Source organism: Dermacentor variabilis, chromosome 10, assembly GCF_050947875.1.
Source record: "Dermacentor variabilis isolate Ectoservices chromosome 10, ASM5094787v1, whole genome shotgun sequence".
In the NCBI taxonomy this organism is placed as follows: domain Eukaryota; kingdom Metazoa; phylum Arthropoda; class Arachnida; order Ixodida; family Ixodidae; genus Dermacentor; species Dermacentor variabilis.
This window is the reverse complement of record NC_134577.1, coordinates 86,462,278-86,478,228: the sequence shown is the minus strand read 5'-3', so window position 1 is coordinate 86,478,228 and position 15,951 is coordinate 86,462,278. Positions and strand designations below refer to the sequence as shown.

At 42.6% G+C, this 15,951-nt stretch overlaps 1 protein-coding gene and 1 long non-coding RNA gene across 3 annotated transcripts in view; one reads left to right on the top strand and one right to left on the bottom strand.

Annotated features, from left to right (window-relative positions):
• LOC142559634 (uncharacterized) overlaps window positions 1-15,951 on the top strand; it is a 45,671-nt gene that overhangs the window by 9,526 nt on the left and 20,194 nt on the right. The window contains exon 1 of one of the 2 annotated variants that reach the window (XM_075671205.1): window positions 9,763-9,895. The exons of the other annotated variant lie outside the window; for it this stretch is intronic. Coding sequence (XP_075527320.1) covers window positions 9,876-9,895 — 20 coding nt within the window. The 5' untranslated portion in view covers window positions 9,763-9,875. Of the gene's footprint in view, window positions 1-9,762; window positions 9,896-15,951 lie in introns of those variants that run through there. 2 annotated transcript variants of the gene reach the window in all.
• Window positions 1-15,951, bottom strand: part of LOC142559635 (uncharacterized) — a 59,959-nt gene that overhangs the window by 24,624 nt on the left and 19,384 nt on the right. The gene's annotated exons all lie outside the window — the stretch shown is intronic.

Sequence of the window (15,951 nt, the reverse complement as noted above, 5' to 3'; positions counted from 1 at the left end):
ACAAGCTACAGCTTGGATACATTCATCTTATGCGACCTCGGCGGCCACGCCGACGGGATTGTATAGGGTGCACTGGCATAAAAGCGACATCAAAGCGATCCCATTGAAGTATGTGTCTGCATTATTATGCGAGGTTCTAGCGTATATTATAAATTTGATGTTCACAAGTGGTACAGTTCCCAGATGAATTGAAGATTGCTCGTGTTTGTCCTATATATAAAGGAGGAAATAGAAATGAAATCACAAACTATCGTCCCATCTCCGTGTTATCCGTGTTATCGAAGGTATTTGAAGGAGCCATTAATAGCAGATTAGAAAAGTTTCTTAGCGTACATAACATTATTAACCCTTCTCAGTATGGTTTTTTTGAAAAATAAATCTTCTGAGCAAGCATTACTCGCCGTTAAAGAAAAGATCATTGACAACACTGAATCCAGAGCGTACACTCTCGGTCTGTTCTTAGACCTCCGGAAAGCTTTTGACTGCGTACAGCATGAAATTCTTTTGAGTAAACTGAACAGTCGCGGGATACGCGGAATATCTCTAAACCTGCTGAAAAGGTACTTAAATAACAGAAAACAATACGTTAAATGGAATAATTTTGTGTCCGACCGTTTGCCCATTACCCAAGGGGTTCCACAGGGGTCTATATTAGGTCCACTTTTGTTTTTGTTGTATATAAACGACATCTGTAACATACCTGATTCTCCAGATTTGGTTATGTATGCTGTCGCTACAATATTATTTTTCACATCACGTACTCTGCCGGAATTAGAAACTATCGTGAAGGCTTATTGGGTAAAATTATACGCTTAGATGCAGGCGAATAAGTTTAGTTCAAACTTGTCGAAAACGAGGTACATAATTTTCAGACCTATTAATGCCTCTGTTCATTACACACTTAACCTAATATACGCCAACACAAAGCTAAAACAGGTAACAACTCAGAAATTTCTTGGTGTCTGGTTTAATGAACACTTATCGTGGAACACACATATTTCAAAACTTCTTACGGACCTTAGTAGAACTGTAGGTTGTCTCTACCGGATCAGCGATCTCTTGCCCGTTTCCCTAAAGGTGTTCATATATTATGCACTATTTTTTTCCAAATTGTCCTTTTGTGCACTGGTCCGGGGCACTACAAAAATAAGTAGTTTACAGAAGTTATTGCTTTTGCAAAAGAAGGCATTGCGGGCTATTGAGGGTTACCATGGTAGGCCCGAAAACCTACCAACATTACCACTCTATCATAAGCATAATTTACTTAAAGCAACCCATGTTTACACATATCGCCTGTCACAGTAAATCCATCGTAATCGTTTGTATTCCATTGCTCTAAACCGCCTTTCTTCTAAATATCCCCTTCGGCAACACATAAACTTGGTCCCTAAAACGAGGACAAATTACGGCAAACAAAAGCTCGATTGCCAGATTACAGTTGTTCTCAATCCCCCATCTTTAAGCGTCAGGTTTGATTCTCCCTAAGAACAAATTTGAAAAAGACAAAAAAAAAGTTACTAATTAGCACTTACTCAATATCATTTCAGTTTTTTACTTAGAGAACCATCTCTTGTTTTCGTATCAAGTTGTTTATGTGTGTGTTTTCTTCATCGACCTCATGCCATGTTTATGCACTGCCTTTGATTTGTGGTGCACTGTCTTTGTATTAAAAGTAATATTTTTTACGGTAATACTGTCGTTTCATGAAATGTAGTTTGTTCACTATCATACTATGATGCAATATATTTGATGCAATGTTGTCTTGATGCAGCGTATTTTTCACTATCATACTATGTTAATATTTATTTCTGTGTTTCTCCCTGCTGTATCGGCTGTTTTCGGGAACTGTGACCTCGTCAGGCTTTACCGACTTTTGTCGCAGTTCCCTCTTTCATCTTTGAAGGAAAATAAACCTCAACTTCTACTTCAACTTCATATACGGAAGCTTGCGCTCACGAACAAATCCGGCCTCCGACACCGAATTTTCTGCAACACGTCGCCCTTAGCGCTAGTCACGTTACGTTCAAAAACAAAAATAATGTGCACGATGCGCTTGTTTCGATTATAAATGGGGGATCTAAGCAGGCACGTTTCGGCACAGTGCTTTGGCAGTTGCTGCACCTGTCTTCGTAAATCTTACATGCGTCAAAACTCCCGTGATTTATCCGCGATAAGCGGCTTTTGTTGAATGGGATAATCTGCGTTATTGCAGTTAATCCAGTTTAATCTACCCATATCCACCTTAGTGTGCCTTATTCTGCATTCTTCCATCTTAATCCCCATTAAACCACCTTAGTCAACTTTATTCTACATTAATCCACTTTATTCAACTTTAAGCGGCAATGCACCTTCATCCAATTTAATCTACCTTCATTCCCTTCCTATCACCTTATTTCGCTTTACTTGACTTTAAGTAAGCTTACTAAAATTTGTTCTAACGCTAACCTTGTCATAAATGTATACAAGACTTTGATAATGATTCTTCCTGCCTGTCGCTGCGGAAAGCCTCGGCTTTTCTGCTTCGCGAGTCACCTAACGCTTTCGCATGGAAATTGAGCTTTTCTTAAGAATTGAGGCGTAACATAGTGCCCAAGCAATCACCCAACTCTAACCCGCGGCCCAAAAGCGCTGAGTGCCATGTGCTTCGCGTAGATGCGCTGTAGATGCCGCGGTTGATCTCAGAAAACCCTAATGATAAACAGAAAACGCGTCGAGCTTTAGCTCTGGCCCAACTTTGATGCCGCCATTCGAATAGGCGTGAAACGCGCAAACGGTTTTATGAGATTTAGCCGGGCCGATGTTAATCAAATTGGTTGTATTTGAGGGGAAAAGGTTAAATTATGGTTAATGTTGGAAGCGAAATTTCGTTTTAAGCATAGCTTTTTTTGAACAAATTTTCAAATATTATTTAGCTAGAGAAAAAATCGAAGCATAAAATTTAAAGCTCTGTAGCTCTGCACCTAAAACAGTCATTATAGTTCTATTATAGTCGATCATCCAAAGCGGATAAATATTACGTGAATTCGTTACACTGTTTACAAAGGATTGGCAAAAGTCCAACTCAAAAATTAATGGTACATTTGAGAGCCATGTATAACAGATACATTTTGTGTGCTTTAGGTATAATATTAGATGCAATTTGTAGAATTTTGATGTCATGTTTCATTGCTCATTTGTATTTGTAAACTTGATAGTTTCGTTATCTGAAAAATTACGCTTTTCAAGATTTGTTACGAAAAAAAATTGATGGCATTAACCGAAATTCGCTACTAACAGTCGCTAGATTTTGCCATTTCCTTTTAAACTTAACAAACCTAATCAAACTTGATGCAGTGATTGCGAGTGAAACAATTTCTGCTTTCCCACGTATCTAGAGAGGAGCCCCCGAAGCTAAGGCTTCTTCTTGAGGCTGGCTTGATTCAGCGCAACCTAAGCGGACAACCAGAGACGAAGTCCACTTTGATAAATCACGTTTTCTTGCGACCTGAGACGAATACGCTAAGCAGAAACACAAGACTTGCCTTGTATTCGCAGGCCGATAAGTTCCGCTTGTTGCCGACCCACGGGGTATGTAGAAATTTCCGACTTCAGTACGTCCAGCGTACCGACCTGCATATTGTGTGACCATTTAAGCTTTATGACAAGCACGTGTACTAAACGACGCACCGACGACATTACGGCGCTTACTGAGGCTGCAGTCCGGCGAAAGAGGCAGCATACAATGCTCAACAAAGCCGTATGCTCGCTGAACCAAACGAACGATGGACATTCGTTCCACGAACATTCCAATGCGTTGTGACCACTTTTTTTCACATTTTTCACATAAACAGGATTGGATTTGATTGAAATGAGACTTCGTGCTCTCAGTGGTTGCCAGCACTGATTTCTGAGTACGCATTCAATATGAGTACACGAAGCCGAAACACTCGCAAACCACGTATTGGTGAATCCAGCCTTGAACGTGCAGTTCTGTTGTGCCATCTAAAATCACATATATGACAGTAGCAAGTGGGAGCACTGCTTCCAACCGCTGATTTAAAAGGACACCGTTATCCGTCTATCAGGGACAGAAATGCAGCCAACGTAACAACATTGAGGATATAGCGGAGCACAGTGGTGGAGGAGGGGGGGAGCATACGGTGGTCGGCCACCGTGAGCGTCATGGGTGATGCAATGCTTGCTGTTCTGCTATGAAACTCGCTTTACACTGAGCTGTTGGCGGAAACAAACTGACATGTTCTCATGCTACTCTTGAGTGGCGTGTACCATTTAACGATTGTGGCCTGTTTATACAGGAAGGAACATGCCTTTGTACCTTAGAAAAAATAATTTTGCAGTTACCACTTCTATCCGCTTATCAAAATTTTTTCAGCAAAATTGAATCTGATGTTCCGGATTGTTCATTATAAAAATTTGAACAGTTGCTTGCCTAATATTTAAGCAAGACAATTGCAGGAAAAGTTGCTGCCAAGCCAGTGTTAGCAATACCTTATTTCCCCACGTATCGGCAGCTGCGAAAGCAGCCGTTCCAGAAGGGTTGCTGCATGTTCCCACTTCTATGGAACACGCGACAACTCTACCTGAATGATTGGTTTCTGCAGCGGCCGACAGGCGGTAAAACAAGTTTATCCAAAGACCGTTTTGGTACGGGTTTGCTTTCTCCCAATAAAAGGCCTCTTTTTCCTTTGAAACGAACTAATTAACTGTGTGACTGTTACATGAAACGATCGGAATATAAAACGTCATCATTCTGCAGAACTTCATTAAGAACAGGCAAGTATCGGGAGCAAAATAATTTTTAGGCAATATTAAGAGAAAAATTATTTGGAAACTCACCTGGAGTTTAAGTATACTCTTAAACCAGTTGCACATTTACGTGTTTATATTTGTCTCTCAACATTCCTCCTCATCTGCCTTGCTTGCGTTGTCTTTCTTGGAAAATGAGCACTCGCTACTGTCCTGTCGATAATGCTATGTCACGCTGATAACGCGCATTCCGCTCTAGACGCGGAAATACCAGGCCCTAAGCGTTAAAGAAGGTGATGCGCGCAAGTCAGAGACGCTTATTCTTGTGGGACCAGATTAACCTCAAAGGGCATAAGAATTTAAAAAGTGAATGCGTAAGCACACCCCCAAATTACAGTTCGCCCACTCGCAAATTTCCATTTGTCCCACCTCCTAACGTAACTTGACCCAATCCAAATTTAAAGTTGGCCCACTCCAAAATTTCAGTCAGCCCACCCCCCCAAATTTCAGTTGGCACACACCAAGTTTCAATTAAGCCCCTCTCAAATTTTGTGAGCACACCGTCTAATTTCAATTTTCTCCAGACGTAATTTAAGCTGGCAATGCCTAAATTTATATTCACCCAACAACAAATTTCAGTTGGCCCTACCCTAACTTTCAAGACGACCCAGACCCAAATTTAATTTGTACCGCTGTGAACTTTCAAGTTTGATTATTCAAGCTTGATTATTCGAAGATGTGGACATTACTAGCACGTGAAATCGAACTATGTATTCAAATAAATAACAGACATTGAATAAGAAACTTGTCAATGTACAGCACATATTGTAATTTACGTATTGTAGCCGGTGAGCTTGTAACACGTATTCATTTTAAACTTCGAGGATAAGCAACAGTTTAGAGCTATTATTTCCCGTGAGTGTAACGAAATAGGCGGGCGTTCTAGCTACTTTTTTTCGTTGAGTACATAAAAGAACATTTGGTTAATAAAGTAAGAGGACCATTGCATATTTAGGGCGAGTTTCATGGCGCATATCTCCAAACTAGCGTCATTCTGCAAAATCATTCGAGATGGATACTCCTTGTAAACTACAAATCGTAACTTTTGATACAGCCTTAAAGTAATTATTTCAAAATTCATTTGTGGATTTTTGTTAATAATTTGACTATATCTTTCGTTTTCTCTGTGCTCGCTAGTCTTCTCTCGAGATTGGTCTGTGACCCTGATAACCCGCATGCCATTCGTGACCTTGAAGTACCGGTCTCGCAGCGTTGGAGAAAGGGAATGCATGCAAGAAAGATGACGATTATTGAGTATGGGGCTTTGGGGCTTATCTTGTCCCGCACAATCAACGCCATATATCTTGCTTGCATTTCCTTTCTTCAACGCTGCGAACTCGGTACTTCCAGGTCACGAATGGCACGCGCGTTATCAGCGTGACACAGCATTCTCGACAGGAAAGTTGTAAGCCCGGTGTATTTAAGGAAGGAAACGCAAGCAAGGCAGATGGCGATTATTGTGTTGGGAGAAATATAAGCCTAAAAGGGTGCTTCCGTTATGAGATCGAATGGCAAGAGGTGTGAAAAAGGCGCTGTCAGGAATTTAGAAACCAGAATACACTCTTTTTACGCCCTACTGGGTGTAAAAAATTCCCAGTGTAGGCGGGCATAGTGCAAGAGGTAGGATATGCGGTATTTCTATTTATGGCGTGCTGGCACCCACGTACGACGCAATTATTCGATGTCATTTTTCTAGCTAAAGTGATAGCCGAGCGCTCTGACCAAGAATGGCGTTTTGTATCTCGCAAGGAGGCCACAGAAATTGTGGCACTTGTTGGCAAACTGGCTCGCGTACGGAAAATCTCATGTAGGCAGCCATGCGATGACGGACACCCCAGATCTTTTGCTCCAATGGCTGATACAAAGGCAGTGCTGCTTGTTAGCGTGGGCTACATTTAGTCTGCAATACCGCCTAGAATAAAGCGCAAATGCCTACAAAATATAGAGGCTGTGATTTCGAACAATCCGCATAGTGCACCTGAACACATCCGACTTACGTACAGCCGAGTGCAATAGTCTAAAGACCACGATATATGCAAAAAAAGCAATTTCTTCTAGCACAGCCGTGCAGCGTGAAATTGTGCAAAAGCTCGGCGCTGGTCAAACAAGCCGATGGGGGCATTGCACTGGACTCGAACCTTTATGCCTATGCGGCGAAGAAAAAACGAATTTAGCGACAACTCTGGTCAAACAATTGCACTCGACTGTACAATAACCGCATTGCATCGATCTAAAGTACCAAGATTTCACTTCCAGTTCATATCACCTACCAATTTTTGCAAAGTTCTGTCCACGTCTAAAATTTTATTTCCTACTTAAATCGCGAAGAGTAAGCTCTATTCTATTAATGTAAATTATTCGTTTTCCTGTCCACCAACATCTCATGAGACGTTCACGGCAGTTGCCTATGCCTATGTTTTATTTAACAGTTACAGACTGACAATCATGGACATTCACCAATATTGTGCGCCTTTTATGACCCATGCTTAGAGGTCACTAACTTGCACGATTTATACAGTTTCAAGACTTTTGGCAGCCCTGTCATAGAGATGTTGCAACGTATACTTTCGATTGCGACCTGTTGACGCAGTATACACCCACAGATCTTTAACTTTAGATATGTAGTGTGGAAACAGAACACATTCTGGCTCGAACGGTTTTTCTTTCTTAGAGCACTTTACCATTTGTACATACGCCACATAAACGGTGACCTTGTGAGCAGTGACTAATCTGCGTAAGAAAAAGTTAGTTGATAGGGCATGCATGACGTTGCCCTTTTATGACTGAACTACTTGCCTTGTTTATCGACGTTCCTTGTTCCTTGTTTATCGACGTTCCTCAAGAGCTAAAAAGAAAGAGCGCCAACCTTTCGTGAAGAAAACAATTTTACCCCTTTGCAACATTTTTTTTCTCGCATTCTTGTCGGCTGACCAGAATTGCATCAACTAATTTTGATGTTTTGGGCAAACATAAGGATTCATCGGTATATTTGTTCGTACTTTTACAGATGTATAGCTGGCGCTATAAAATATTTTATGTTAAATTCCTCGACATTGGATGAGTCGAGTGGCCTGTGAACGCAAATATGAAAGTATTTTTTTAGGAAGTACTACGGCAATGCAAGAAAACAAACATTACTAAAACGTTCTCCAGTGCAGTTGAAGTAATGCAGAAGATATATAGAAAGAACTAAAAAGTGCATGAATCTTGGAAACTATGCACTGTCTATGAATTTATAATTAAGGGGTAGACAATTTCCTGCCTTGAGACAAAAAAAGAGACGAAATAAAAGGCGTGGAATGAAACTTGCTTGCATAATTAGGGCCCACAGCTGCACAATGAAAGTGAACACCATTGTCGGCCCAAGAAAGCGTTGCCGGCTGCAAAGCTGCCCAGACCACAGAAGTAGTGGATTCGCAAATTACCGTAGCAACTGTCAGGCGCCATACAATTATCGCACCTCTTCAATTCTAGGGCAGATGCTTACGCTTTAGAAAGATTTTTAAGGTGAATTTTGAACAGTTAAGGCCAATGTGTGACTGCAGCCCTTAATAATTAGGAGTTACCTTACGCTGACTTGTCGTTTGTACGAAGTGGCGCTTCGAGTATTTGCTGCAGACCTTAGCGTACCGAAGAATACAATATAAATTTTTAGTTTCTTTATCCTTAATGTAGCCAAGGTGTAAGTTTACAGCTGCTTGCTACTGCATACAACGGGGCATGCCATGCGCATCATCTGCTGCAACGTAACATAAATGTTTTCCCTGAAACGATGTACGTAAACAACCTCCATTGTGCAAAATGGTATGCTTTATGCTTTGTGTAACAACTTACAATTACCTAAAAACCTTTGTAAGGAGCGCAATGTTTAAAAAGTTCCGTCGGTTTCGAAATTGTTCTTTTTATTCAAATAAAAAACAGAACAAACTTTTTGCTCGATAATAATTTCATTTTTTTACTCTCCATTGTAATTATTTTTCCACACAGTCTAATATGAATTAAGCCACTTGCATGCATGAAAAAATCTCTGCTTTCCAATAAAGAGCTTCTGTGTATTTTCCCTCTAGAATGATAGACTGCTAGAGGAGTGCAGTTAATTCATATGCCCAGGTAAGTTTCATTCACTCTGGCTAGCATAATTTTGATCATGTTATCAGTAACATGCGAGAAATTACTCGCGTTGTCAGACCCGGAAGTCATTGTTTTAAAGCAGCAGTTGTTTCCAGGTAGATGGACCCACCTCGTATCAGTTTGTCAGCGAGACAATTGTTAATCTTGTGGCGTTCTAGAGTTTACCTTGTCGCAGTGAGCGCAGCAGGAAGATTCGATGAATCAAGTATAAAAGCGGCCCGTTGCAAGTGGCTATCATTCGAACCTGTGTCCTCCGACGGCTTTTGTTGGTATTGCCACTGGCGAGCTGTATCTGAATCAAGGGGCCAATATTTCGCCCAATGAAGTGTTTAGAACCTTAAAACTTAATTCTCTGCCTGGCTGACTGCATGTGTGGGTGCCGTCAGAGCGTCGTGACAATATGGAAGTCTAGTGCTTCCAGCTGTTGTGTTGTTAAATATTGTACCGACGGAATCATAACGAATTTATGTAGTTCCCAAATGCCAGAACTGTTGTTGCAATTACAGGGCAAAGTGGGTTCATCCATGGTATCCTGCCTTGAAACATCACAACGGAAACTAAGGCCGTGCTCTGTGGGTCCCTTTCTAGAGGCTCTGTACTTGTCGAAGTGGAATACAAGTAGCTCGGCTCTATGATAATTAGAACATATTTGCGGCACTAATGCGTGGAGTATATTTCTTAGAGATAAAATGCACTACCGGGATTCTTCAAGCTACATATGTTGAACTTCATGACATAATTTTGTGGCCCTGCTTTTGTGCTTAACACAGGCCGAGTTAGATTCATCGAAAATGGAAACGATGTTTCTCGTTTTTTCCTAGGCTTTGAACACGACCGAGAAAATCTGGCTCAAGCAGCGAAATTATTCTACAAACACTGATTGTACTTACTGGGAACGAATCTGGCTTAACGAGACTGATTACTTTTTTTATAAATGGATGCGGCAGCGACCGCAGCGGTAAGTGGCTATGAAAACGCGCAAAAGTACGTAAAGAAGAGGCTGTCAAATTCTGCATTACCACTATCGAGTTTCTGTTTCGTACCCCACCTCATGTCCTCCATTAACTGTCATCGCTATAGCTGACGTCAGTGTTCTGTACGTGCAGGTATAGCTGAAGGTACCTGTACGAAGATAAATGTAAAATAAGTCGTGGTTTATTTGCTTGTTGGGCCTGCATATGGGGCGCTACCATTCACTACAACATCGGTCCTGGAGCCTGACTCACGTGCCTATCAATAGAGAAACTGGCAACGCACACCGAAACGTGTTTAAATTGCAGCGACTATGGTAATGAACAAGGAAAAAGGAAACTATCACTGTCGCACGCGTTATTCAGCGATTTCCGCTGAAATATTTCTTGTGCGTCGGAGATAGTGCCAAACTGAGCGATTTCCGTCGAATTCACGCCTTAGGTTGCCCCTCACATGGTGTTCAGGGCTGCATCCTTGAAAAGCAAGCCACAAAAACAGCAAGCATGTTTTTGAATTTTGTTATTTTGGTTAAACATAGAATTAGTATTCTTTTGTGGTCGTGCTTAGAAACATGGGATATCAAACACAACTCCTTAGTCTGCATCTGCGATTAGTGAAACGTACAACACACGGTAAAGTATGCCGCTCCAGAAAAGCTTCCACTTTGACGGCACTTGTTCTAGCCCCACCCTCAATCACGCCCATTGTTACGAGTCCACGACAGGCCTGTCCACCTGACAGAGCATTGCCACCCGTAGCGCGCAACAAAAATAGTAGGGTCACTTAGCGAAAACTGTGCCATGATTTGAGAGCCTAACAGAAAGAGTTCGGTAAAACAAGCCTAGCGTGAAAAGTTGATGTATGAAACACCTGTTCGATAGTTGGGCCAATGCCACCGCGACGACGTCGTGTGACGATTCAGCCATCACCACGTGAGGTAATGATACCAAAAGATTTTACGTGCACCATTCACTGCCAGCTTTAAGTCATATCCCCTGCAACTGGCCTTCCTCTCCTCTCTCGACAAAGCCGAAGCGTATCGCTCCCTGCCGGTCTATAGCATGACTAGCACTGTCCTCACTCTCCGCTACCTCAAGCCTGTTTGCTGATTTGAGAATGTAGACAAGCGACTAATAAACACTTTCCAACGTAATAAAAATTATTTTATCATAGACAGTAAACCAAACTTTACCGCGCAACGAGGTAAACCGTTAAAGCAAACTGGGACGGCCTTTTTCAACAACCGCAATTACATCTTACAACCAATGCCTGCTCCTTTTTGCGAATACATTTAAGAACAAGATAATTTACCTGCATCGGTACGTGAAAGCCCTGCTACAGAGATGTGCGGAATCTGACATGAACGTATTCTTAATGCGCTGTGTTTCACATGTCGGATGCGACGAGGAATATCTCCTCTAACTTTTTTTTTATTTCTATACTTTTGTTTATATTCGGGTATGCTGCGCCTAGCCTCCTTTCAAATGCTTGTTGCACATATTTCTTCTTATTATTATGTCTTCTTTAGTTTATGATGGTATTAATGAATAAATATACTCATATTGTACGTGATACTTTTGATCCACTCTGTAAAGGCGAAAGGCCAAGAGGACATGCAAATAAAATTTCCGTTGGTCTCTCGTCGATCACAGTGCGCGCCCCCGTCGTATCCGCTGCTCGATGCCATCCAGCTTGATCACTGATATTATTTGTTTTCTGGATAAATCCCGCTGAAACTTTTTTAGCCAATGTGAACCGCGAAACCTTGACACTGTCCTCCCAACATGCCGCTTGACGTCTACAAAGAGACATCGCAGGTAGCGCGCAGATTTTCGTCCGCGTTCCACCATGGGCGATACTGTCTAAGAAACTACGAAACTCCACTCCCTGACTTGACACAACATAATATACGTGGTCCGAAAATATGTTTCTTAGTTTACTTGCTCGACACGGTTTAGTCGATGCTTAAGCACATCGTCTTCCTACTACGGCGCTTGTAGACATCCAAGTAAGGACTTCATCAAAGAGCGCTGATTTAGTGCATTAGCCTACAAATGTTCTTGCGCTGATTGCACAACACAGTACAATACAGTACGAGTCGCTAGACAGAATTATACATGTAGGCCTGTGTAAGCATTGCGGGCGATCAAATTAGCTGGGTCATGAGTTTACTTTCGCCCTTGATTTTCTGCCGACAGATTTCGCCACACTTCATATTGGTTGGAGTGATGTTCTGAAGCTTGAACTTCCTGCTGATACTAATGTCATACATGGTGCCCGAGCTGCTTACACTATCTAGGACTTGTCCACCTGCGACATGAAATCAACATGCGGGTTGCGCAGTCGACTGCCTGCAATGTGCTCCTGCCGGAACGCCGAAAGCTAGCGCAGTTAGATTGAAGTCTGCAATGCTTCACGTCATAACAATTTACCATGGAGCCTACACAGATGTCCCGCAGCTTCATTGTTGCTTTGACACGTTATTACCAATATATGAATTAATCAACAAGTGCCGGTTGAAGTTGCCCCTTCAGTAGCAGAAGAAATCACTTCCTATCAGCGGTTGCTGACACCATTCATGCGCGCTTTTGTTCCATCTACAGTCGCTGCTACCATTAGCACAAGCGAAGTCTTTCCGGGTTATACTTCGCTACCTCCACTCAAGGGCTCACAGCTGCAACTATTCTGAGTTCATCATTATCATCAGCCTGGTTACGCCCACTGCAGGGCAAAGGCCTCTCGCATACTTCTCCAACTACCCCGGTCATGTACTAATTGTGGCCATGTTGTCCCTGCAAACTTCTTAATCTCGTCCGCCCACCTAACTTTCTGCCGCCCTCTGCTACGCTTCCCTTCCCTTGGAATCCATTCCGTAACTCTTAATGGCCATCGGTTATCTTCCCTCCTCATTAGGTGTCCTGCCCATGCCCATTTCTTTTTCTTCATTTCAACTAAGATATCATTCCCTCGCGTTTGTTCCCTCACCCAATCTGCCCTATTCTTATCCCTTAACGTTACCCCTATCATTCTTCTTTCCATAGCTCGTTGCGTCGTCCTCAATTTAATTAGAACCCTTTTCGTAAGCCTCCAGGTTTCTGCCCCGTACGTGAGTACTGGTAAGACACAGCTGTTAAAAACTTTTCTCTTGAGGGATAATGGCAATCTGCTGCTCATGATATGAGAATGCCTGCCAAACGCACCCCAGCCCATTCTAATTCTTCTGATGATTTCTGTCCCATGATCCGGATCCGCAGTCACTACCTGCCCTAAGTAGATGTATTCCATTACCACTTCCAGTGCCTCACTACTATCGTAAACTGCTGTTCTCTTCCGAGACTGTTAAACATTACTTTAGTTTTCTGCAGATTAATTTTAGACCCACCCTTCGGATTTGCCTCTCTAGGTCAGTGAGCACGCATTGCAGTTGGTACCCTGAGTTACTAAGCAAGGCAATATCATAAGCGATTCGAAAGTTACTAAGGTATTCTCCATTAACTCTTATACCCAATTCTTCCCAATCGAGGTCTCTGAATACTTCCTGTAAACACGCTGTGGATAGCATTGGAGAGATTGTATCTCCCTGCCTGACGCCTTTCTTTATTGGGATTTTGTTGCTTTCTTTATGGAGGACTACGGTGGCTGTGGAGCCGCTGTAGATATCTTTCAGCATTTTTACATACGGCTCGTCCACACCCTGATTCGGCAATGCCTCCATAACTGCTGAGGTTTCGACTGAATCAAACGCTTTCTCGTAATCAATGAAAGCTATATATAAGGGTTTGTTATATTCCGCACATTTCTCTATCACCTGATTGATAGTGTGATCATGGTCTATTGTTGAGTAGCCTTTACTGAATCCTGCCTGGTCCTTTGGTTGACGGAAGTCTAAAGTGTTCCTGATTCTATTTGTAATTACCTTAGTAAATAGTTTGTAGGCAACGGACAGTAAGCTGATCGGTCTATAATTTTTTAAGTCTTTGGCGTCCCGTTTCTTATGAATTATAGTTATGTTAGCGTTTTTCCAAGATTCCGGTACGCTCGAAGTCATGAGGCATTGCGTATACAGGGTGGCCAGCTTCTCTAGAACAATCTGCCCACCATACTTCAACAAATCTGCTGTTACCTGATTCTCCCCAGCTGCCTTCCCCCTTTGCATAGCTTCCAAGGCTTTCTTTACTTTATGCGTTACCTGTGGGATTTCGAATTACTCTAGGCTATTCTCTTTTCCATTATCGTTGTGGTGCCACTGGTACTGTATGAATCTCTTTAGAACTCCTCAGCCACTTGAACTATCTCATCCATATTAGTAATGGTATTGCCGGCTTTGTCTCTTAACGCATACATCTGATTCTTGCCAATTCCTAGTTTCTTCTTGACTGTTTTTAGACTTTCTACGTTCCTGAGAGCATGTTCAATTCTATCCATATTAAACTTCCTTGTGTCAGCTGTCTTACGCTTGTTGATTACCTTCGAAAGTTCTGCCGGTACTATTCTAGCTGTAGGGTTAGATGCTTTCAAACATTGGCGTTTCTTGATCAGATCTTTCGTCTCCTGCGATAGCTTACTGGTATCGTGTCTGACGGAGTTACCACCGACTTCTATTGCACACTCCTTAATGATGCCCACAAAATTGTCGTTCATTGCTTCAACACCGTCTTCTTCCTAAGTTAACGCTGAATACCTGTTCTGTAGCTTGATCTGGAATTCCTTAATTCTCCCTCTTACCACTAACTCATTTATTGGTTTCTCATGTACCAGTTTCTTCCGTTCTCTCCTCAGTTCTAGGCTAATTCGAGTTCTTACCATCCCATGGTCACTGCAGCGCACCTTGCCGAGCACGTCCACATCTTGTATGATGCCAGGGTTAGCGCAAAGTATGCAGTCTATTTCATTTCTAGTTTCGCCGTTCGGGCTCCTCCACGTCCACTTTCGTCTATCCCGCTTGCGGAAGAAGGTATTCATTATCCGCGTATTATTCTGTTCTGCAAACTCTAATAATAACTCTCCCCTGTTATTTCTAGTGCCTATGCCATATTCCCCCACTTCCTTGTCTCCAGCCTGCTTCTTGCCTACCTTGGTATTGAAGTCGCCCATCAGTATAGTGTATTTTGTTTTGACTTTACCCATAGCCGATTCCACGTCTTCATAGAAGCTTTCGACTTCCTGGTCATCATGACTGGATGTAGGGGCGTAGACCTGTACAAGCTTCATTTTGTACCTCTTACTGAGTTTCACAATAAGGCCTGCCACCCTTTCGTTAATGCTATAGAATTCCTGTATGTTACCAGCTATATTTTTATTAATCAGGAATCCGACTCCTAGTTCTCGTCTCTCCTCTAAGCCCCAGTAGCACAGGACATGCCCGCTTTTTAGCACTGTATACTTCTTTTGGCCTCCTAACTTCACTGAGCCCTATTATAATTCCATTTACTGCCCTCTAATTCCTCCAATAGCGCTGCTAGACTGGCCTCACTAGATAACGTTCTAGCGTTAAACGTTGCCAGGTTCGTATTCCAATGCCGGTCTGTCCGGAGGCAGGGATTCTTAGCATCGTCTGCTGCGTCGCAGGTCTGACCGCCACCGTGGTCAGTTGCTTCGCAGCTGCTGGGGACGGAGGGCCGGGGTTTGATCGTTGTGTTCCAATAGGAGGTTGTGGCCAAATTGGCCAAAAGCCACCAGGGTGGCCAATTCTACTCTGGTGAGGGAGTGCGTTACCGGTTCTGGTAACCGGGATCAGGCCACACTCCAGGCCTATTTTATGCAATTTTATCAACACGCGGATTTTTTGAAAATCCGGTTTTAAAATTGCGCGGCACCGGGATTCGAACCACGGACCTCTTGCAGGCGAGGCGGGTGTTCTACATCTACGCCACCGGTGCACCGGTGCATTACCTCCCCCTGAACACAATCATTAAGAAGAACGCCTATTCTTGCCTAGGATAGATGCCTCCCTTGGCTTTATCCAGGGTGCGAAATACCTCTTGTATACTTACCGTCACTTAAGTTATGGGCAAACTTCTGCATACGATTATCAGCATCACC